Raw genomic sequence first — 25,080 nt, 5'->3', positions numbered from 1 at the left:
GGATTGGTGAGGGTCAAGGAGTAGTCATGTAACAGGCAGAGCAGTGCTGTAGTAGTCATGAAACAGGCTTAACAGTGCTGTAGTAGTCATGAAACAGACGGGGCAGTGCTGTAGTAGTCATGAAACAGGCATAGCATTGCTGTAGTAGTCAAGAAACAGGCAGGCTGCTCCCCATTGACGTATCCCATTGATATGTGGGCTGGCGTAGTGTGTGTGTGTGGGGGGGGGGGGGAGTCAGGCTGAGGGGGAGAGGGGGGCCTTATATGATTAACACTGGGCAGTTTAAGGATGCCACATCCTACAGGCTTTAATAAACAGCCCTTGGGCTCATGCAGTGAAAATAATAGGCGTTGTTGGATGAGCCTGGCTTGTTTTGGCCAGCCTTTATGTAAGCTGTTAGCCCTGTATGGGGGAGGACACACAGCAGGCACCTCTAAGGACACCTCTACACGTTAAATGAGAAGTCAAGTGAACCACTTTATGCCTGCAGAGTTCTTCATGTCTAAATAAGTGGAGTTAGTATGAATAAGAACACAGAATTACAATACATAGTCAAGCATCAGACTTAACATGCTGTGTTTAATAATCGATGTGCTCAGGTGTGTTCCCAATTTGTCTCGGTTGGAATTAATTGGCTAACAAAATGCACAGCATCAGGGCTTACTCTTTTCAAGCTTCAAAACACTGCTTGGTAATTAGTTGAATTTTAGCATACTTCACTTTGGAAGATGTAAGACTTCAAATCAACCGAAAACAGACGTTTCAAAACTTCTGTAAAAAAAAAAAATACAGAAGGAGAAAAGGGGAAGAAGTCGACACTTCTTAAGTCTTGCTAAAGAGAGACTGCCAGTTCAGTGTTGGAGAGGGAATCCTTGAGGAAGTCAACGGGTTGTTTATTTTCTGCTCAGTTATCACCCTTGGGTTTAGCTCAGAGACACACTTAATAATTCATCCTTTTTTTTCTTTTTTATACATTTCATTATTTATTTTCAATGAGCATCAGGCCGACATGTTTTAATGGCATACTGCTACTATCATCTATCACACGGCTGCTGTTGGGCTGGCTAGTCAAACGCCATTTCTCTGCGGACACTTGGATACAGGATAACACGGGCTGGATATATGGACGTTGGGACACAATGAGGATGAAGAGAAGGTGAATAAGAGAGAGTAACGTAAAACCACATCAAGGACACTTGTACAGGGATCCATGGTGACCTCATCAAGGACACTTGTACAGGGATCCATGGTGACCTCATCAAGGACACTTGTACAGGGATCCCTGGTGACCTCATCAAGGACACTTGTACAGGGATCCATGGTGACCTCATCAAGGACACTTGTACAGGGATCCCTGGTGACCTCATCAAGGACACTTGTACAGGGATCCATGGTGACCTCATCAAGGACACTTGTACAGGGATCCATGGTGCCCTCATCAAGGACACTTGTACAGGGATCCCTGGTGACCTCATCAAGGACACCTGTGTGAGAAGCCAATGGTGACCTCAGGCACAGCAAATGCACAGTGTGGTAAACACTTCAAACGCTGCCTGATCAATCTGGCGGAAACGCCGTCCTTCTGAATAGGTGATGATTAGCCCATTGTGTCACGGCCCTTCACTACGTCAAGCCTGGCCAAGGGGTGCTCTAGCCCTCTCCTAACAAGCACAGGGTGCGGAGGGAACAGACGCCCCATAGCCATCCATCAAACCTCCCCACCGGCGCCCCGACACCCTCCACCCCAACACCCCCGCCTCCTGCCCGCCTCCCCCATGCCCAAACTCTGACTGCTAAATCACACTGCTATGTCTGAAGGCGTTGCTGTGTTTGGGAAATGCTGGATTGTCATTAATCCCACCCGTTTATAAACGAGAGGCTAAATATACACAGCGCTTAATTAAAGTTGGGCATCCATTATTGAAGCGAATCCCAGTTTTATGGGATGAGAGAGTAATTAGTCCCTGTGCACCTCAGAGCTCATCTCCCTGTTCCCCGGTATATAAATACCAGTCCTGCTGGTTCATGAAGGGTATCCTCTAAATTACATCCTCCTGCGTCCCCGCAAAGGTTAGAACAAAGGATTTCTGGGATTACGTGACATGACGTTTAAACACAGCGCGTGTCACCTGAGATGCTCTTCATCTGGAAGGTGAATCGAAACCTCGACAGTCAGCTGATGTGGTTTAGAGCACAGACTCGGAACACTGGAGGGAACAGAACAGCACCAGAAACACTGGAGGGCAATAGAACAGCACCAAATCAAATCAAATCAAATCAAATTCATTTATAGAGCACATTTACTGATACACGCATGCAACAAAATGCGCTTTACAGGAATATGAATACCAGCAACACTGAAGGGCAATAGAACAACACTAGGAACACTGAAGGGCAATAGAACAACACTAGAAACATTGGAGGGGCAATAGAACAACACTAGGAACTGACCAGTGACAACACTAGGAACACTGAAGGGCAATAGAACAACACTACGAACACTGAAGGGCAATAGAACAACACTACGAACACTGAAGGGGCAATAGAACAACTGTAGTAGTCTTAGTGTGTCTCTCTCAAGGTCCTTAGTTGGGCACAGCCCATAGTTGGGTACAGCCACATACTGTTATAGCAGGCTGTGTCCATAGCCAAGGTCAGGCTCATCTCTAACATACTAATTACTTCTTATCTTTGGAATGTCACATAGGAATCATTTCAGGTAATAACAAATGATGACCCTATTTCTACCATTGGGAGAGGGACATTGATTTTTTCATTTTGCAATGTCTGGAATTATGACCATGGTATGAGGTAGGTTTACCACTACTAAAGCTTACTGTATGTTTGGTGTTTAGCGTTTGAACACCGGTCAGTGCACTACACTATATCCCATCTCAGAAGATGTGGACACATCAAACTCAACCAATTACATACATCACATAGTACTCTGATGAACACAGAACATCTAAAACATCCCTTGCATCGCCCACGAAAGGAATTCTACACCTTGAAACTAATTAGTTATTAAAAGCTGAACAAGATCTATTCATTTAATGTGACTTGGCAGAGGTGTCATAACCAACAATCTACAGTTCCCAAGGGCTCTCTGATAACCATTTCAAAAGCTAACTCTTAATTGATCTAATAATTTGCTCAAGTGAACGACTCTAGAGTTGTTTCAAGGCAACTAGAGCGGGTGAAGAAGTATCCAAGATCACATACATGGGATGAAGCTCTGGGCACAGCAGAGGCATGAAGCTCCGGGCACAGTAGAGGGATTAATTAATCACATGTTTACAGCCAACATGTGACAGAGAACTACCCATCTATAGTATAGAGTAGACAAAGAGACAGCAGCTGTAGCCATGGATACGAGGTATAATGACCATATAACATGATTGCCTGTAGCAGAGCAGAGCCAGGATTAGCAATGTCTGCATGTTCTCTATACATGTTAAAATATTGACTGTTCAACATTTATGATAATTGAATATCTATATTTCATGATATTTCTCATGTAAATCGGTTTGACGGTTTTACCCTCAGGCATGCCTCCTTCCCCTTTGGGCCTGGTCAATTAAAAGGTGACTCAATTAAAGATTAAACTCCACTGACACTGGCCCATCGGATATATTACCCACTTCTCATATTTTCTTCTTAATTATACCCTATCTTGACAGCAAGACATCCTTCATTTTCTTGTTACAGTATCGTTGTGATTATAATTTAAGAGGAAACTGTCAATATCCATTGGTTATCATAGCATTAGCTTAATGATCCTCAGGGCAGAGAGCCCCCCCCATGCCTTCAGGCTCCACTGAGTTACTTCTGAGGATGAAAGCAAAAAACACCGCAAACTTTCCCAGAGTGAAGGAGAGTAGCTTAGGTAGCAAGGAGTTCAAGGTTTGGTCTTCTAAAACAGAGTGATTGAATTCTTTGGCAGGGGATTCATTAAAATGATAATTCTTATTTATGAAGGCCTTTAAAAAATTAAAATACTTCCATGTACGGCTTCCTATTAATTAACTTTTTTTCTCTAATTTTCTTTCTTTCGGCCACTTTTTTCTCACTTCCAAGTGAACTTGGCACACTAATAGGTTATGAATAATTCCGTTTCAGCTTAGACGGCAATTAGCCACGACGCCAGAGGCCATTCTTCTTCTGCATTGCCACAGTTGAGATTTAAGACCCAGCTGGGTGAGGGGTGCCCTCTCTCTCTTCCCAGGCTATACTGTATCACTCACATAGATCCCGACCACTCCACAACCACTCAGCGTTAACTTTGCAGAATCCCCTCCCATTGATAAAGTCTTCCTCTCCTGCTGCTCAGTGTTCCGTTCCATTAAGCGTTTTTTCATCACTGTGCCCACAATGAGACTGAAGGACAGGAGAAGCTACTGTAAGGCCAAGAGCTGCTGTATATGAGTCCTCTTAAGAGCCAATACTGAGTGCTAATAACAACACTGTAAGGCGGAGAGCTGCTGTATATGAGCCCTCTTAAGAGCCAATACTGAGTGCTAATATCAGCACTGTGAGGCACCGCATGTGCTAATGGAGTAATCACATCACTGTGTTTTTGTATCTATTATGTTTCGGTAAAATACATATTTCTGTCGCTAATGAGCGAGTAGAGTTCTGCGTTCAGAAAGGCTTGCTGTTGGACGTCAAACATCAGACAGAACCAAGCCAGCTGTCATTAGAGAAAGGTAGACCAACAATTACAGCAGAGTGAGAGAGAGAGAGAGAGAGAGAGAAAACAAAACTAAAACCAACAATATTCTGAACAAATGTATTCAATGGGGAGTAAAAAGGGAAATATTGTTCTAGTTATATGATATAACTGTGCAAAAGGTTATAACAGCATACTGTCGAAGAGGTTATAACACTGTAGAAGAGGTTATAACACTGTAGAAGAAGTTATAACGCTGTAGAAGAGGTTATAACAGCATACTGTCGAAGAGGTTATAACACTGTAGAAGAGGTTAACAGCCTAGTTGTAGCTGTCTTTTGTCTGTCTGTCTCTGTTTGTCTCTCTGTCTGTCTGTATGTCTCTCTGTCTGTCTCTTTGTATGTCTGTTCGTCCGTCCGTCCGTCCGTCTGTCTGTCCGTCTGACTGTCTTCTGCATTCCCTCTCAGACACTGCTGCTTAGACGTGTCCTAACGTGTACCATTTGCCAATTCCACCCAACGATGCAGTGCAGACAAGAGATTACACCCAGAGGGTGAGCTGTACTCACACATGACGGTGAGAAAGACGTTTCCCGACGCCAGGACCACCTTCTCCCTCGTGGCCCGGTCATAGATGCCCACGTGGCACTCATACGGCCCGTTGTCTGAGATACGCACCTCTGGGAGCCTGGGGAGAAACCACACACGAAACACTCAAATCACCCAAAAAAAAAGAATCCATGGGAAATAAATGGTTTGAAAATGAATTCATTGTTTTTGTGCAGAAAATAATAGCGCACTAAGCATCAATTAAAAATAATGAGGGTTACAGTAGTTTAAAGTGGATTTCTCGACAATTCATTCCTCTTCATGAAAAGTGAAGAAAGTCCTTGATGTCAAATGGAGGTGAACAACTGACGCATGGAGTGCACATCAAAAATACTCTATTTTTACTACTTTTTTCGAATTCAGCAAGCAATCATTCTAACAAAGCCCCCTCCTTTCACCGGGGGCGAAGCCTGTGTGTGTTTGTGGAGGAATGACAGCTAACAATTATTCAGCCAGTCGGCAGATGACCACGATACGGCTATTTCTGAGCGGGCTGGGAGCTCAATCTGTATTCTGTGCCTGGCTAATGTGTCAACAGTGATAATCAAAGTGAGACACCACCAGTCGCATTTAGGCCCTGTGATTTATTTCCACAAAACGGGAACAATTGTCCTTGCCGCCTGGCTGTTTCAGACGCAGACCTCTGTTGGAACAGCGGCAGGGCACTCAGAGCAGACCAGCTCTAATGAGTTCAGCAGTGGGGAGTGAGTGGGTGTGTGTGTGTGTGTGTGTGTGTGTGTGTGTGTGTGTGTGTGTGTGTGTGTGTGTGTGTGTGTGTGTGTGCGCGTGCACGCGCGTGTGTGTGTGTATGTGTGTGTTTGTTGAGGGGAAGAGGAGATCATTCTTTTGGAAAACAGTCAATTCTGCACTGGGCCAGCATGCCCCTTTTCCACCCCATCCCATACACAGGGTCAACGACTGCACTCTGGAAAGACTCCCTGCGCCAGAACTGCTGATGTTGACTAACAGGACCTCTACAAGTTAGTTACTTATTGGATTCATATTTTTATAATCCTTCATCTAAGATGCATGTGTTTACACTATAATTTAATTAGGGCCCCGAGCTGATAAGCTCATCACCAACATGACGGTCACATGATCAACAGTGCTCACATCAAGGTCTGTATCCAGCTCTATTCTGAAAGGCATGGACACACATAGCACGACATACATACAGTACTGACCAGATGTGCCTTGCACTGGAATTTGGTTCACAAATTAATTTGGATGCACAGTAATAACAATGTTGACCACAATGTTGACCACAAAAACACATATTCCTCTTATTCTAGCATACAGCAGAATTACACCTGACTAATTCTAGTTTCAAGGGCACTTTGACTGTGATTATGATGATTTGATGAGAGCCCAGCCTTGGGTTGTACCTATGTTGACATTGGCCTCTCGTAGCTCTCAATGTCTTGGCTTCGCTAAAACACACTGTCTCTCTCTTTATATTTCACTCTCTCTCCCTCCCTCTCTCTCTCTCCCTCTGTCTGTCTCTCTCCCCCTTCCTCCCTCCCTCCCTCCCTCCTCTCTCTCCTTCCCTCCCTTCCTCCCTCTGCCTCTCCCTCCCTCCCTCCCACTCTCTCTTTCTCTCTCTCTCTCAATCTCTCTCTCTCTCTCTTTTCTCTTTCTCTCTGTCTGACCTTCTTATTGTCTGTGTGTGTGTGTGTGTGTGTGTGTGTGTGTGTGTGTGTGTGTGCCTCTCTCTCTCTCTTTCTCTCTCTCTCCCTCTCTCTTTCTCGCTGGCTTTGGAGAACAAAGTGTTTTCAGAGATGTTTCTAAATCCTTTTGTCCTCCACTCTGTTCTAAAACAGTGGGGCTCATTAATCAGCCAGTAATAAAAAGCTGATTAGCACTGAATCACAACAAGGTGTGGGACAGCCGTGTGTGTGTGTGTGTGTGTGTGTGTGTGTGTGTGTCTGTTCAACACAGGTACATTCAATTAAACCTCTCAATGCAAAAGCCAAAAAAGTCAGAAAAACACATTAAGCATACTATAGAAACACCCATGTAGACACGTGCACACGTGCACACACACACACCAGGCACACACACACCCCAGGCGCAGGCACACACACACACACACACACACACCCACACTCACAGAGGATCGATGGCAATAAGCCCACTCAGAGGAACAGCAAAAACAGCACTACACACAGTAGAGGGAGTGAAAGTGGAGAGACAGAGAGAGAGAGAGAGAGAGAGAGAGAGAGAGAGAGAGAGAGAGAGAAAGGAGATCGATTCTCCCTGGGGAGTGGTCTGAGAGTTTAACTCTGTGTTCTCCCCACAGGCCCTCTGGTGTGTATGCCAGCTGTGCAGTGCTGTAGGGATGAAGAGAGAGAGAGAGGGAGAGAGAGAGAGAGAGAGAGAGAGAGAGAGAGAGAGAGAGAGTGAAAGAGAGAGAGAGAGAGAGAGAGAGAGAGAGACCAGTCCTGACAGCACACTGAACAGATCAGGCCCTGTTCGCTCATCCAGACAATCTCAGCCAGACAATCTCTGCAGCAAATCAGCTAACGTGGTGTCAGGAACAAGACTTCTGCTTCGCTGTGCTGTTCTAAACCTTAAGTGCAGAAAGCCCAGCATTAAGGCTGATGGGGGAGGGAGGGGGGGATTGGCTGGTTTAAGTCTCGCAGGGACACTGAGAGACGGTTAGCCTAGAGACAGAGAAACACTGGTAGCCTGTTAGCCTCGAGGACAGAGATATACTGTACAGAGAGGTGTGTTTCCACCCGTTCTCCTTCCAGGGAGAATCACTAAAGGGGGAACGTCCTATTTTAAGCACAATGCCAGTGATGTGAACATTGTGATTTTCCCTGACTGCACTGGGGGGAGGGTGTGTGTGTGTGTGTGTGTGTGTGTGTGTGTGTGTGTGTGTGTGTGCGTGTGTGCGTGTGCGTGTGTGTGGGCATGCGCCTGGGGTGTGTGTGCGCCTGCCGTGTGTGTGTGCGCCTGGTGTGTGTGTGTGTGTGTGTGTGTGTGTGTGCGTGCATGCCTCGTGCGTGTGCGTGTGTGTGTGTGTGCATGTGCCTGGGGTGTGTGTGCGCCTGGTGTGTGTGTGTGTGTGTGTGTGTGCGTGCGTGTTTGTGAACATTGGCTTTGTGCTGTGTACCATATATGCTGATGTGGTCCTTTTTTTGTGTTTTCTACGCACAAAGCTGTATTTCTGTTGTCATCCAGCCTGGATACTGAGACGAATGGAACCAAACCCACGCAAGCACAGACAGTGGAGGAAGATTAGGAGAGAGCAGCTCAAAGGCAGGATGACGCAGGGCTCGGAGGCAGGAGGCAGGAGGCAGGAGGGGAAGAGGGGCAAGGGGCTACATAGAAACCTCACAACACACAGTTATTGTCTGAGTGACAGGCTGGCCTGTGAAGCACCTTCCAGTATGACAGTTAGCCTGGGCCATCAGATTCAGCAACGGAGAAAGGGGAGAAAGGGAAAACATTGTACGACTAACATTGTGACTCCTAATTAATTATTCAGAGCCATGTAATTAATTTTTCAGCACCTTGAACAACTCAATTATCCTTTGTAGAGTAGCAAGAGTCACGGGACAAGTTTGGAGAAACAAGGAATTTCAATTTATACTGGAACAGTTTCTGTGTTGACACTGCAGTTTTTCAAGGGAAATCAAGTAATCACACACAGGACTAGTGCTACACGACCTGCTAACGCTACATGACCTGCTAGTGCTACATGACCAGCTAGTGCTAGATGACCAGCTAGTGCTAGATGACCAGCTAGTGCTACATGACCAGCTAATGCTACATGACCAGCTAATGCTATATGACCAGCTAATGCTACATGACCAGCTAGTGCTACATGACCAGCTAATGCTACATGACCAGCTAATGCTACATGACCAGCTAGTGCTACATGACCAGCTAATGCTACATGACCAGCTAATGCTACATGACCAGCTAGTGCTACATGACCAGCTAATGCTACATGACCAGCTAATGCTACATGACCAGCTAGTGCTACATGACCAGCTAATGCTACATGACCAGCTAGTGCTACATGACCAGCTAGTGCTACATGACCAGCTAATGCTACATGACCTGCTAGTGCTACATGACCAGCTAGTGCTACATGACCAGCTAATGCTACATGACCTGCTAGTGCTACATGACCAGCTAATGCTACATGACCTGTTAATGCTACATGACCAGCTAGTGCTACATGACCAGCTAGTGCTACATGACCAGCTAGTGCTACAGTACATGACCAGCTAGCGCTGCGTGACCAGCTAATGCTACATGACCAGCTAATATTACTGTACATAACCAGCACTGTGACTGGAGAAGGTCTACATGACAAGCAATCAGACTGGAGGATGTCCTCCAAACATGAGACAGCCATTAGTCAATTTACTGTGGTTCCATGTGGGAGGAATCTTAAGAACTTGAGAATTAGCTGCATGTTGCTTATTTGGAGAGCTGTCAAGGTGAGGCAATCTGAGGTTTGTAGTATTGTCTAAAAAAGCAGTGTAATTCAAGGTTGTTTGAAGACAAGAGAAAATACACACAAATAAATGTGTGTGCGTGTGTGTGTGTGTGTGTGTGTGTATGTGTGCACGTGTGTGTATGTGCACGTGTTCAGTCCCTGACCCAGAACACCGGTGTCCCACAGGGCTGTGTGCTGAGCCCTCTCCTCTACTCCCTCTTCACCCATGACTGCGTGCCTGTGCATGGCTCTAACACACATCAAGTTCGCAGATGACACCACAGTAGTAGGCCTAATAAGTAACAACGACAAGTCGGCCTACAGGGAGGAGGTCCAGCACCTGGTGGTGTGGTGTGCCGACAACAACCTGGCCTTCAAAACCAAGAAGACCAAGGAGCTCAGGAAAGCTGGGGGCTGCAGACACACCCCGATCTACATCAATGGGATGGAGGTGGAGCATGTCTCCAGGTTCCTGGGTGTCCACATTTCTGAGGACCTCTCTTGGACCCTCAACTCCCCCACCCTGGTCAAAAAGGCGCAGCAGCGTCTATACTTCCTGAGGAGACTGAAGAAAGCCCATCTGTCTCCTAGGATCCTGGCCAACTTCTATCAGTGCACCATCGAGAGCATTCTGACAAACTGCATCACAGTGTGGTATGGCAGCTGCTCTGTCTCCGACCGGAAGGCCCTGCAACGGGTGATGAAAACCGCCCAGTACATCACCGGTGCCCAACTCCCTGCCATCGAGGTCCTCCAGTGCAGGCGGTGTCTGCGGAGGGCATAAGGCATCAGTAGGGACACCTCTCACCTCAGCCACGGACTGTTTGCCCTCCTCCCATCCGGGAGGCGGTACAGGAGTCTCTGTTCCCGCACCAGCAGGCTCAGGAACAGCTTCTTCCCTGCAGCTGTTAATCTGCTGAACTCAGAATCCCGGCAGTAGCCCAGCCGCCCCCCCCTACCAGCCGCCCCCCCTCCACCCCCAGGAAGAGGAACTTTGACTCCCACTATCAGGGTGCCCCCCCCCCCATACCTCTACTGGCTGCACACTCAGGACTCCAATTTAGCTTTTGCACTACTGCTTGTTTGCACATAGCATATTTATTATATTGATCTCTAATTATACATCCTACATATGTAACATACCTCAAGACCTATTGCCCTTGTTCAACTGTTCAAATGTACATATCGATATTGATATTCATCTCATGTATATTCACTTATTATATTCATTTATTTATACTCACTCTAATACCTTATACTGTAATACCTTATACTGTAATACCTTATACTGTAATACCTTATACTGTAATACCATGCACTGTCTACAATATCATGTCTTTTGCACCGTGCCAGTATTTGCATCTGATTAGATGCCAGACTGCATTTCGTTGTCTCAGTACTTGTGTGTGTGTGTGTGTGTGTGTGTGTGTGTGTGTGTGTGTGTGTGTGTGTGTGTGTGCATATGGGTGTGCATGCATGTGTGTTTTGGCCGTATGTGTGTGCAGGCACGTGTAAACAACAGTCCACTGCAGTCATGACCAAGGGGACGGTCAGATTGTCTGGACACATCATCCTCACTTGTACCAGCAGTTCAGGATTACAGTACGACGGAGGTATCGGAAGCAATGGTGGAGAGAAAGCAGCAATACGGGGGAGTGGCAGAGAAAGGAAGGGAAGAAGGAAGGGAGATATGAAGGGATAAAGCATGTGATGAGACAGAGGGAAGGAAGAGGTGGTGGGAGCAAATGAAGAGGCAAGGAACATTTCCATAGGTGGGATATGTGAGAGTATGCGTCATATGCACATTCTATTTTCAGTCGATGGTAAAGGCACCAGAGCAGTGCACTTTACGAGTCTCTATTGTCCATTTAAACCCAGCAGTAGTGCCTGTATGAGAGAGATGGAGGGAGGGAGGGAGGGAGGGAGGGAGGGAGGGAGGCGCAGAGAGCCAGAGAAGAGGTAGAGAGGTTGGGAGTGGAGCAGGGGAGGCTTATGGGGGTAGAAATCAGAGGACAGGCTCATTGTAATGCATGGGACAGAGTGAGGAAGGGTATCAAACGTGTGTGGGGAGGCAGAGAGAGCCAGAGAAACGGCAGCAAGGCTGGGAGTACAGGAGTGAGGGAGAGAGAGAGGGAGAGAGAAAGGGAGAGAGAGGGAGAGAAAGAAGCAGATGCCAGACGTATTGTGGAGGACTCGGGTAAAGGAAGACAGTCCCCAGGACTCCTCAAACATGTAACCTGCCAACCAGAGCCTGATCATTCCTCTCTCTCTCTCTCTCTCTCTCTCTCTCTCTCTCTCTCTCTCTCTCCATCCCTCTCTCTCACTCTGTAAAACCTGCTCATGCATAAGCAGCAGGGGCTTGAAGGGAAGGGGGTTGAGGGAGGGTGAGGGGAGGTGAGAGGTGTGCAGCTTAGACGATGCATGCAGCGTTGCAGCCCCAAGCTGTGCCTGAGGTGAACCTGACTACCTGGAAGATCTGCAGATCACTGGGAATAACGATGGACCAGGCCAGCTGTTCACTGAGAGCTGAGCACCGACATCTACACTGAGCAGCAGAGTGGCTGATTAGACTCCTCCCCTCCCCTACTCCCTCCTCCCCTCCTCCCTTCATTTCCTGCCCTCCTCCTCTCCTTCTCCCCCCCTCCCTTCCTCCACCACTCTGCCAGAGCCATGATGTACTGACCCCGCCAACCGGTCATCACATTCTGGCCCATTGTGACTACCAGCAGATGGCTGGGAAGGACCATTAAAGCATAAGGCAAACCCCCTGCTAGCAAACCCCCTGAGATACTGAGTGTTTCTGTGGGTATACAGACAGACAGACAGACAGACAGACAGACAGGAAGGCAGACAGACAGACAGACAGACAGACAGACAGACAGACAGACAGACAGACTAAGCTCAGTTTTTGAATTGATTCTAAATGTCGTCATGCTTACCGGACAGTCGACTGGTACACAAGGTCTTCCCTTCTGCGGTAGTCCTCCATATGAGAGTAGTTGGTATTAAACATTGCATCGTAGGTGAAGATCTTCTGCTTGATGGTGCCCCCGTCTGTGACCTGTTGAGGCAAAAACAGAAAGCATTAATGAAATGAATATGGCCCATTATGGATGGGGCGGGTATTCTTACACCCAGAACATCCCCTATGCATAAACCATTAGCAGTGTTCCACACTCTGCTCCAGAGGTGAAGTTAGTGCTTAGGCTTTAAATAATCCCATTGATCCATTTACTGTACCGGCATTATCAGGATACTTTAAATCTGTTTAGGAGGAAAAGTGAGGAGCAGCATTCCAACCTAACCATCACAAACTCAGCAGGACACTCACATATGTCGCTTTAGGTACGTTACTGTATGTTGCCCACGTGTACGGCTGAGTATTAATGAAGGCCGACATTGTGCTGTATTCTGTAGCTCTAAGGGGAGGAAATGGAATGTGACGAAATTTTGCTGGTTGGAGATTTTTTTCCAAGCACCATAGTCTCATTTTGCACGGTTTCTTTTTTTTCTTTCCTTTTTTTTTTTTTTTTTTCTTTCGGTGGGCACGGTAAATGATGGAGTACCTCTCTCCTCTCTAATATTCACAGGGGAGAGGAAGTCACTTAGCATTTGAATGACTGTGATTTCTCTTCTACTCAGCGCCACAGACAGACCTAAAGAAAAAAAAAAAGGATGGTGACAGGATTTTAATGGAGCCGCTAATACCGCTTTGAAGGAGGAAATTGTTGGTGGGCCGCGGATCTTTCCTCCCTTTGCCACATGAGATCATATCACCCGTCTCCTAATCCAATCCCTTCCGCGGGGTAAATAAGTCCTGTGCTTATTGTGATTAGTCCTTGCATAATGTACACATCACGTCACAGGAGGACAATGCTAAATTACTTTTATTTGAGCAAACAATTCCCAGAGGCCCTCATAAATGACTGGAGGAAAACTCTGAATAACCTCCTCCCTCTGGAGAAGACTACCTCAGGCTCAGGTTGCTAAATGGAGCAGCACTGTAAAAGCTACATGCTGAAACAACAGATGTGGAGTTGAGGATACCGACAGTACAACGGTAGGCCTGTTTGTCCCGTTGTGTTTGTTATCGTTCTCTTTCATTCCTAACCTTTTATTTACACTCCACCGTTGAGAGGTTGTTGCTTGTTAAACGTATTTCATTGTACCGTTTACATCTGGATGTTATGTGTAATGTGATGAATACACTTTGAGTTGATTTGATTTGATTTACATACCTGTAGGGAACTGCATTGCTGCATTCCCCATCAAGTCACCAATAAGACACTTGTGGCGATTTTAAAATGAAACGAAATGTTCATCTTACCCCAACCCTAACCCTCATTAAGATGTAATGAATTGGACTGAGGGAGCATCACGTCCTCAAGGTACGTCTGTGAGACATGACCCTTCTTTCACAGGTTTGCAAAGTGTACATTTGGCTTGAGCACCAACACAAGACGTCTACTTGAGTGACACCACTTTGCCCAAGGAAAGCTCTAGAACCCCCTGCCAGGCTCCAGCATTATTACAGCCATCTGGCCCCCTTTTAGATGTCGATTCACGGGTGTAGACGCACGACGGTGAGGTGGCACCGTTCCGAGGTTTATGGGTAGAGGCTTCAGCAAAAGGTCAGCTGCTAAAAGCAAAGCCGTGTCTGAAAATGGTGTTTTTCGTACTAACTTGCCTGGAGCCTCCACTGTAGTCATTGTAATGGACCATTTCGAATGGCTTTAAAAGGGAGGTGAGGAGGAAGGTGTTCTGTCCAACATCACTTCATATCAGGGAAGTAAACGTCTCCTATACAGCTCAAACACTATTCCAACAGTTTGGCTTGTGGTGAGCAGACACGACGGCAGTGTGTTCAACTCAGGGGAAAGTGGTGAATTTAAACTGTTCTTTGCATGAGAGTTGAATGAAAGGTCAGTGAAAAGTTCAACAGGCACTGCGGGGTAAAGAATGGCTCATTGAATGCTCTTTACAGGGAGAATAACCACCTGTCATGAACATCTTACTTTCATGCGCTGTTGCAGTGATTTATTTTGAGTTTTGAGTCAAGGGCACATACAGTACAGTACATCATACTGTGTGTTAACCCTATATAGTGAATGGTAACATCTTTCTTTAAAGAAACAGTATGATGGGTCCATCTTCAGAAATAAACAATATGCTCTCTACACAGTAAAGCTTCTCTCACACCACCCGAGAACACAGAACAGCACGGCTACAGTTTGGCATTCCGCTAGATGGATAGAATTGGATAGAGATGCTAATCTACAGTATTTCTTAGTGGGGAAAAAAAGTGAGAAAAAAAAAGAAAATAAACCCGGGCCTATCTGCCTGTCTGCCTTTCAGAAAGGAGACAATGAACCGATGCAATGTGCTATGCAGAGAGGTAACGATGTGCCATTGTGACAAGCCCATTGATACAACAACTCCCGGGAGCAAGAGAACCCACTCCTCAGGCTACAGTGGGCTGCAGTCCTGTGAGGCTTTCAAAAACCCAACAATAATAATGTTCTGCCAGCCCTGAAGTACTGAGGTGTGTTAAATGGACATTTCCAAAAACCCTCTTGCTTTTCACAGCCCATCTAATTCAATAGGCGTTGCAATCGCTCCTGTCCTCCCCCCTGAAGAATGTGGAGGATTACGCCAGTGTCAGATCCAGGTTTGTGTGAAAGCTGTAAGGACTGGATGAGGTAAAAGGATGGCTGCTGCTTCAGACGGGTCATCTCTAACCCTAACCAACACTCTTCTCTTTATCATTACCCCTCATTAAGGAATTCACCTCTTAATTATGCGCCACCTGAATCCCACGAGAAATGACACCCGCCTCAGAGAAACCCAGTGTCTCTTCCCCTGAGAAGGACAGAGCTTTGAGGAGAATGAGAGAGAAAGGAGGGGGGGGAAAGGGAGAGGAAAGAGAAGGGGAAAGAGAGAGAGAGGGTGAGAGAGGAAGTGAGAGAAACTGTGCCAATAAGGCTGAGACAGAGAGGGGGCGAGAGAGGAAAATGAGCACTCTTTGATTGTGGAAAAGCACTGTTTGAGGAAGCTTCAGCTGCTTTGTTGAATCCAGGCCATGCGTCACAGACGAGGCACAAAGGCATCAAGGCACCAAGGCCTCTCCAACACTCTGCCATCTGGTGATATGAAAGGCAGCGGCAGCTCTCCACCCCTCTTCCCCCCTCTTACCCATGCCAGACAGGACCAGGCCGTGTGAGGTGAGGTGAGGTGGGGTGGAGCCAAGAGGACCAAAGGGGAGAGGGAGGGCAGGTATCTGACAGTGGCTCAGTTGGAAGGCAAAGACGGACAGACAGACAGACAGACAGGCAGACAGGCAGGTGGACAGGCAGGCAGGCAGGCAGAGAGAGAGAGAGAGAGAGAGATACAGACAGAAAGACAGACACACAGAGAGGTAGAGAGAGAGAGAGAGAGAGAGAGAGAGAGAGAGAGAAAGAGACAGACAGACAGACAGGGACAGACAGACAGACAGACAGACAGACAGACAGACAGACAGACAGACAGACAGACAGGCATCGAGGTAGATAGAGAAAGAGACACAGAAAGACAGACAGTGAGAGTGAGAGTGTCCTATGGTGTCTACAGCTGATAGTGTTGAGATTTCTCCATATGGAGAGTGACCTGCATCCTTCCTGCCTCTCCCCTCTCCCTGCATCAGCAATGATAGTACCCATCAAGGCCGACGCATGGTTTCCCCAGATATACAGTATACTTCCCAAGGCTATAACATAAAGGAATGTAGATCACTATGATATCGCAGTCCACTCTTCAGCTTGTCAACACAAAATACTTTTTTTTTTTTTAATATATATCGAATCATCAAATTTGTGATGAGGGGCCTTTTTTCCTGATAAAATTTACAGTGTGTGTAGCGTTGGCCAATGCCACTATTATCAATCAATATGAATGTGGGAAAACCACACAGTCTTCGATGGGTTTCTATCAGCTTGGGGGTTGACTGAGGACCTGGTCTGGGGGGTTAACTGAGGACCTTCCCCTGCAGCTCATCTGAGGTAGGATTATTTATAGGCTGCAGCTGCATCAGCAGCCACCAAGGCAATACTGCGAACACTACACACTCTACACTACTGCTAACACACTACTGCTAACACACTCTACACTACTGCTAACACACTACTGCTAACACACTCTACACTACTGCTAACACACTACTGCTAACACACTCTACACTACTGCTAACACACTACTCTACTGCTAACACACTCTACACTACTGCTAACACACTACTGCTAACACTCTACACTACTGCTAACACACTACTGCTAACACACTACTGCTAACACTCTACTCTACTGCTAACACACTACTACTACTACACACTACTTCATAACCCCTATGTGTTTATAAAGCCTACATAGATGATTTACACAACTTTTATAAGCAGATTCTGGTGCTCTGCCAAATGCAGAACAACTCTTTTGCCACTATTTATAAAGCATTTGGTTTTAATTGATCTGCACAGTTGCTGTGTACTGTAGGCATCTGAGACAAAACGGTTTTAGGAGTTTGATTAAACCTGTTTGCCAAATCCTGGACTGTAACATGTTCAAGTCACTTACTGATACTGTGTAGCTAAGCCAAATGTTGGATGGACAGCTCTAGACTGGAAATACGGGTTTAATACGATTTATTAATACGATTTATTTCTATTCATACTCTTTTTTTTTCTTCCAGAATTGAAAACATCCATAAGAAAGGATCTGATCAGAGCATTGTCATAAGCCGACTGCGTACAATCCCTCATAGGCTTGGTAAGTTGCTTAATATTATTATCTCACCAAAGGATTCCATTACAATGTAGAAAAGTGTCTGCATCGAACAATGGGCCAGAGCACTGAGACATTCAAAGATGGTGAATTGGTATAATTTCACCATATCAAAACGAGCTAGAGTGACACAACTTAGCAATTTGCATAAAAGCTTTCTTTGCGCAAACATTGTCAAACATTTTTTCCAATTATTTTGTATGAACACAGATGGGTCATAGAATAATTAATATCTTCTTGCCACTTACTGTCACTACTGCCCCATTGTTCTATCATCCAGTAATTGTTTTTACTGTACAGTATTTACATCATGTCACCATGTCTATAGGTGGAGATGCAAGTCGGGGGAGGGCCAGACTTTAACACTATACATACACAGGGCTGCAGAACTCTACCGTAGTGGTAGTTAGTGATGGCAGGTGGTCAGTGGTGACTAGTGTGTACATGCAGAAGGATATAGTGTCCATATACAGTTTGGGCAGAACCTGTACATTGCAATGTAGAGGTAGAGGCGTACACCTCAAGTGAACTATTTGACTGTTTAACTGTATTCAGCCCACTTAGTGCTCCACCCTGCTATAACCTGTGAGTGTTGCAGTGTTTCTTTATGCTGCAGACCCCTGCTGAGCCCTGAGTGACAGAGAATCTGCTCAAAGGGATTTCATGCTTCAGGTGACAGGCCTCTCTCCTCTCCTCTCCTCTCCTCTCCTCTCCTCTCCTCTCCTCTCCTCTCCTCTCCTCTCCTCTCCTCTCCCCCCCTCTCCTCTCCTCTCCTCCCTCAATGTGCCACTGCTCTCAGCAGGGACACTATGCTAATCCACGCAGATATTCCATAGATGAGGCAGACAGACATGCTCTTCCATATACACAGAGAGGTAGGTGCTCCTTGATACTAACGGTGATGGTCCCTGCCTTGGCGGATTAACAAGCTTTGGCAGTGCCTGTTACGTAGTTTAATCCGGTCACACGGAAACTGATTTTTGTTGTTGTTGTTGGTGTGACTTGTGTAACAGGGAAGCAACAGGCAATCTGTCACCCTTTATTCCATACTGATCTAACACTCAGGCAAATATGGAGAAAAATGCTAAGAAACAGGGACATGATTGCTCTGGGCCCCTTAGTGTGCGGCAAATACACAAGCCAAAGATGACTATCAGCGTGGTGGATATTCTCCTTGCCTGTTATCTGTGTCACATGCTCTCGGCATGCTATCACTCATTCCCATTCCAATATAACAGAGTAGTGCCGGTTAGATGTGATTGGCTGCTGTCCTGAGCCGGCAGATTGGCATGCAGGGATTAAAGCCGGGTTTCATGAATTTGTGTTTGCCCACGGAAACGGCCAGCCCCTGCTTGGCCACAGTGTCTAGCCAATGGGAGACAGCTTGCCCAGCATGACTGGCCAATGGGAGACAGCTTGCCCAGCATGACTGGCGAATAGGAGACAGCTTTCCCAGCATGTCTGGCCAATAGGGGACAGCAGCAGGAAGCAGGGTGAGGGTCATTGAGGAGGTTAAACAATGGCCATGTGCTGCTATCTCCAGCCATCTCAGCCAAGGCCGTTCACAAATGGTTATTATGTGTGTCAGTCTGAGAGAGACAGGTTGACTGCGGCCTGACAGTTAGGGGGCGATGAGATCAAAGCAGGCCAGACGTGATGGAGACTGCTCCTCTGTATTAGCTATTCTGTCTGTGCCAGGAGTCTGGGGCGCATGTTAACCCCCTAGTCAGTGAGAGGCGAGTTGGGAGTTAGCCGACAACAACTCAGTCTGAAAGCAGGGCATTCAATAACAACACATTACTTTCTTTCCTCTGGGCACAATTGAAAACCCCTTCTGCCAGTGGAACAGCAGCCCTGTCCTGTGGTATGTATTGGACATGGGAGCTGAGTGAATGAGAGACTGAGTGAGGAAGAGAGAGTGGCTGTGCCATTTTTATCTCACCCAATTCATTACTGTCTTCGTGTTAAAGTCAGAGTTCCTCTCTAAACTGCCTCAGCAACACTGACAAACAACACACATCACAGCATCTGTGTCTCATGGACAATATAATGGAATGTTTAAAAAAAAAAAAAAAAAAAAAAAAGAAAGAAAGAAAGAACGTGTGGCATAACCATATAAGGTAATGAACGATATGTTACCTAACCGGGTAGTTCTACCTAAAAGACAACGGGGGCCCATCAAGGACAGATGGATAATGAAATGCAGCGCCATGGCAAGGTGAGAACATCATTGTGTGTGCTTGTCCTTAATCTGTTTGATCAATGAACACTAAGTGAGTGAACACGGTAGTGCACACTCTCACACCTTCCTCCGACTGTGTCTTAATCAGACAGCCCGCAGACATGCCCTCTCCCTCAGTACCGGTGGCACGACGACACACCCGAGGGTCAATAACACTCAGGCTGGGATCAGCCCAACTCCCAACTGCAGGTTCCGATGAGAGGTTTGTGAGGAGGAGTGTGTGATGCTTCCCTACAGTGGGTATAGTGTTTTCACCACAGCATAATTCCACGAACAATCTTTTCTTATTTCCCTTGTCAGACTGCAGATGGGTGTGGGCACACAAGGGCGAGCCTGCTGTAAGACAGATGGTTTAAAAGACATCAGGGCCACTGTGGACATGACGAGTCTGCATATGTTTGGAGCTATGCTGTCCCCCCCCCCCGCCAACCCCCCCCCCCCCACCATTCCTTATCCTCTAGATGACAACACTCGCCATCTGTAGCTGCTAGCTAAATGAGTAGAGGAGGCTATACATACATTGCATGAAAGAATATGTGTGAGATATCTTACAGTCACTTTTCTTAGTTTGCTTCAACACAAATTTGTAAGAAGGAGAAATTGACATACCGTAAACCTCATCCGTTCTCTGTATTGTTATTGTAAGACAAATGCAAATGCCCCCCAAAAAATATGCATTTGAAGAAAAAGGGCAATTTCCAAGCCAATGATGGATTTCAACTGTTGCGGCCATTTTAGGTCCCACCTATTTAAAGCCAGCCTTGCCATGCCTATGGGAAGCTTATCAGTAATCCAGCCGAGGGATTTTGCTTTTATTTTGTGGTGATGAGGTGTCAGGCAGGTTACTGGGGATTAACATACAGATTTGAACCAATCCTGCTTCACATTTCCCATGCTACCACTGGAAATGCACCCTGGGTTGGTGAAATATTCATCAATCTGCAACATTCAGCACAGGGGCTCATTTCATGCTTAAATACATCAACTTTCTAATCCCTAATGTGGCATTGGCCCTTTTTCCATTTTGAATAAGACATGCTTGAGTTCAATTGAAGAAGCAGACGGAGACACACATTATTTACTCCTAATGCACGTTTTCAGGGTGACTTTGTCTCCCTGTTCAACTGAGCTCAGAACTGTTAATTATGGAACAAAAATCCTCATTCAATAATAAATTGTTCAATTTTTCTCATTTTTCACCGCATCCTAATCTGATGTTCCACAGTTTATCGTTCTGTCATGTGGCATTGACTGGGTTTTAGCCATACAGTGATATCGTACGACAGCTAAACGCACTCCTAATAGGGTTGCACTTTGAGAAGAGCTCTCATGGTGGGATTCAAATGACGTCTGCATGGTTGTCTGGAGGTTCGGTTCTACCAAGAATGTAAGAACATTCTAGAACTAATGAAGGATAAAGAGATAGTACCTCTATAACCTCTGTTCTATTTTTGAAATCCCTCACGTGATTCTACTTGATTTATCACATTTCAAGCATTCTTATTAGCTTGGACACCGAAGAGATCCAGCCTTTAATGCCGTTAATGGTTTATACTCTTGTTTATGTCCACTGTCGCAGAGGGAGGAAGTGCCAAAACATTGTTTTCCAAGTGTCTGGCTTTGAAACCGTCACATCGCACTCCACCAAAGGGCCCCCGTCAGCAAGTCTAACTTCCTATTCCACATGTAATCCAGGACAGCCAGAGTTTCTTAATTAAAAGGATGGATCCCAAATAACAAGATGCTAATTAACGATATTGGCACTGAGTAGCCAGAGCACAGCCTTGACAGCTACAAAAACATATTAATTGCCTCAGACATTTAAAAGCAAACCAGAACGGGGGGTGGGGGGGTGGGGGGTAAATTATGATTAGCAGGAGAAACTTGGATAGCTTACAGAGAGTTGGTAATTACCCATAAAACGTTATCAGAATGCTCTTGTTTACGACATGTCACTGGGAGACTGTTTGTTTTCCTGAAAGGCTGTGAGTGCTGCTTTACAATAAGTAAAGGCGTGTCATTAAAACTGCCATTAGTGAATGGTAAACACGTTTTGTAATACAAAACAGAAACATGTTCACTGAGAAACAATTATCTTAAATTACTATCTGTTTTTTATCAATGTAATAAAAGCTTAGCAAAGGGATGGGGGAACTTACTTTAAAAAAAAAGAAAAAAAAAAATGGCATCATCATGCACATAAGAGGATTTAGAGGTTTGTTGACAAAACATTTGTAGAACTCAACCGGTAAGCCATCACTTCCAGGACATTTCCAATTGTATTTATTAATGGCTTGCATAATTTCATCATGCAAAACATCTTTATCTAGGTCTAATGTATCTGATTCATGTGTGTTTCCGAGACTAGCCTGATCTAGAAATTCCAATATTACGTGTTGGTCTAACACTTTCTGACTACAATTCACGATAAAAGGCTTTGAACGTTGAATTTATTACAATAAGTTACAATTGTTATGTTACCATCAGTGTCTGTCTTCAATGCTATGAAATGCACTTTTTTTCTTCTTCTTCTATTTCTTCTTCTTCTTCTTCTTCTTCTTCTTCTTCTTCTTCTTCTTCTTCTTCTTCTTCTTCTTCTTCTGGTTTGCCAAGATAGTAATTTCCCTGTGCTTTCCCCCTGCTCCACAGACCTCTATTTTTTTTTAGTATAATGCAGCTATTTCAGATGACCGAGTATTCATTGTGTTGTATTTAAGCTTTAAATGATTTAATTGCTGGAGGGTCTCTACATTCTTCTTAATGCTATGTTGGTTTTCTAAAGCCTTAATTTCTTGTTCTAATGTCTTTAGATCTCTGTTAGACTTATTTTTTTGATGAGAAGAATAGGACATACTACACCCCCAGACATAAACCTTAAGGGTTTCCCAGACTAAAGATATCAATCTGAGTGTTAAGGGATTCAATAAACTCCTTATCACTTAACAGTAGCAAACGCCATGTCCTTGTTGGAGCTACTGTTTGCTTAAGTTCTATGGTGGCCTATAACAGAGACTGATCAGAGATGATTCTGGGCATGTATTTACATTACATACATTCAGAAGTACATTCAAGTAACATGGAGCTTCTAAGAAAGAAATATATCCTTGAATATGAATGTGTGTGTTAGAAAGTGTTTTTTTTTTTTTTCTCGAGGTGATGATCAATGAAATCCTGGGTTCAACATACAATTAAAATCCTTTCCCCTTAAAGAAACATTTATAAACTTAGGGTTATCTTAATTTGGGCAGTAATAATTCAACAAGATCATTTATTTATGTGCAAGGAGCCCTCACCTAACCCTAATCCTAACCAATAAAAAGTGACCGTAACGGTCAGTACTGTTTCCTTAATATTTAATTGGAACCCCCTTATTAATCAAAATAGACACTCCTCTGGAACTTGATGTAAACGTGGAAGAAAAAGCCATCCTTAACCCCTTCCGCTTGAGTCTCTCACTCTCAAATGGAGCAAGGTGAGGTGTCTTGTAAGTAACATAAATTGGCTGTATGGTTTTTGAGATAAATCAGTACACTATTCTCTTGATTAATACCTCATTCAATGTAACGATGTAACAAATTTAAAACTTGTCATGTTTTCAAGCATCAATTTCAAATAAACATGTAGCTCTTAACTATCTGTGGTATTTGCATTAAATATCCATCCATAAATAAAATATCTGGATCCATTGTTATGTGGGTCATATCAACCTGTGTTTTTATTGGTGGAATGTGGACTATCATGTAATTGCTAAGGCCCATAAAAAAGTCATACAGAATCTAATCCATCCTGATCAAACAAGCTTTATGCGTGGTGGATTAGCCACAGACAATCTCCACAGATTTTGCAATGTGATTCATTATACCTAGAAACTCAGTATCCCTGCTGTAGTAGCAGCGCTAGATGCCGAATGGGCTGAATGGGATTACTTGGTGGCAGTATTGACTAGACTCAATTTCGGGCAGGTATTTATATTTTGGATTAAGTTACTCTGTCAATCCCCTAAAGCTTCTGTAAAAATGAATGGGCAAATATCAGACCCTTTTAATTTGATGAGGGGTACAAGGCAATGCTGCCCACTGTCACCCCTCTTGTTTTCTCTTGCATTAGAGCCATTAGCCACGATGATCAGATCACATAGTAGCATACAAGGGATCAGTATAGACATTGAATCACATGCTATATCTACTGGATGTATGCAGACAATATATTATTGTACTTGTTGAAACCAGAACAATCCCTGTCTGCCCTTTTGGATTTACTGGATATGTTTGGAAGTACAGTATGTCAGGCTTTTATAGGAAAACGGGAAAAAATTCAAGTAATACCTGTCTCCAACTTTGACCTCAAATTTCCCGGAGAACCATTCAAGTGGAAATGGACTCACACAAGTGATATATTTGAGGGTGTTAATTTTAAACAAATGGGATGAGATGTATAAATGTCAACATTCAGGGAATCATAGAGGCTTTTCCAGACAATACAGATCCTGTTAAAAAATAGATAGGAAGCATATTTATACTTGGATATTGAGGATGATGAATGGTCACAAATATGTGTGAATACACATTACTGTTGATATAATCTAAGGCACAAGCTCCTAGAATTCCAAATTATTCATAGAACATATTATTATTATTATTATTATTATTATTATTATTATTATTATTATTATTATTATTATTATTATTATTACACATCATAAAAGTTCAAAGCAATGCATTCAAAGATGATTTCTATATTGGAGGTGTAAGAGGCAAAAGGGTTTCATTTCATATGTAACTGTATGGATATGAATTGGCCCCCTTTTGGCAAATGTTATTATATTATTTAATCTTGTTTGGAACTTAATACAGTACCTGCTCCCTGTCTCTGTTTGCTTGGAAATCCTGACAATGGTGATAATAGTTGTGGTGTAAAGTGCTACAGAAAACTTTATAATCTCACATTTATAGCAGCAAACAAACGTATATCCAATCCATTGGAAAGCCTCTTACCCACCAATAATGTCTCAATGGACTGCTGAGGTGTCTAGCTGTGTATAGATTATGTGTATAATAGAATACATGACAAACCTGAAGTGTTTGTGGAACTCCTATACTGAATATAGCCAAAATACTTTGATTTGAACACTTGAATATATGATGTAATAATAACATCAATCAACTTATAATATATGCCATTTAGCTGACGCTTTTATCCAAAGCAACTCACATTGCAGTGAGTGCATACATTTCAGTATGTACGGTCCCAGCAGGAATCAAACCCACAACCTAAGCGTTGTTAGCGCCACGCTCTAC

The 25,080-nt window shown here is 44.6% G+C and overlaps 1 protein-coding gene across 2 annotated transcripts in view; it reads right to left on the bottom strand.

Annotated features, from left to right (window-relative positions):
* Nucleotides 1-25,080, bottom strand: part of igsf21a (immunoglobin superfamily, member 21a) — a gene marked incomplete at its 5' end in the record, with an annotated part of 144,574 nt that overhangs the window by 44,902 nt on the left and 74,592 nt on the right. For both annotated transcript variants that reach the window (XM_083669030.1, XM_083669029.1), the window contains 2 exons: nucleotides 5,238-5,356; nucleotides 12,673-12,794. In XM_083669030.1, the coding sequence (XP_083525156.1) occupies nucleotides 5,238-5,356; nucleotides 12,673-12,794 (241 nt within the window). The remainder of the gene's footprint in view (nucleotides 1-5,237; nucleotides 5,357-12,672; nucleotides 12,795-25,080) is intronic.

Source organism: Argentina silus (assembly GCF_951799395.1).
Source record: "Argentina silus genome assembly, chromosome: 4".
NCBI lineage: Eukaryota > Metazoa > Chordata > Actinopteri > Argentiniformes > Argentinidae > Argentina > Argentina silus.
Note: the sequence above shows the minus strand (reverse complement) of the source record. Positions and strands in the feature narration are given on the sequence as shown.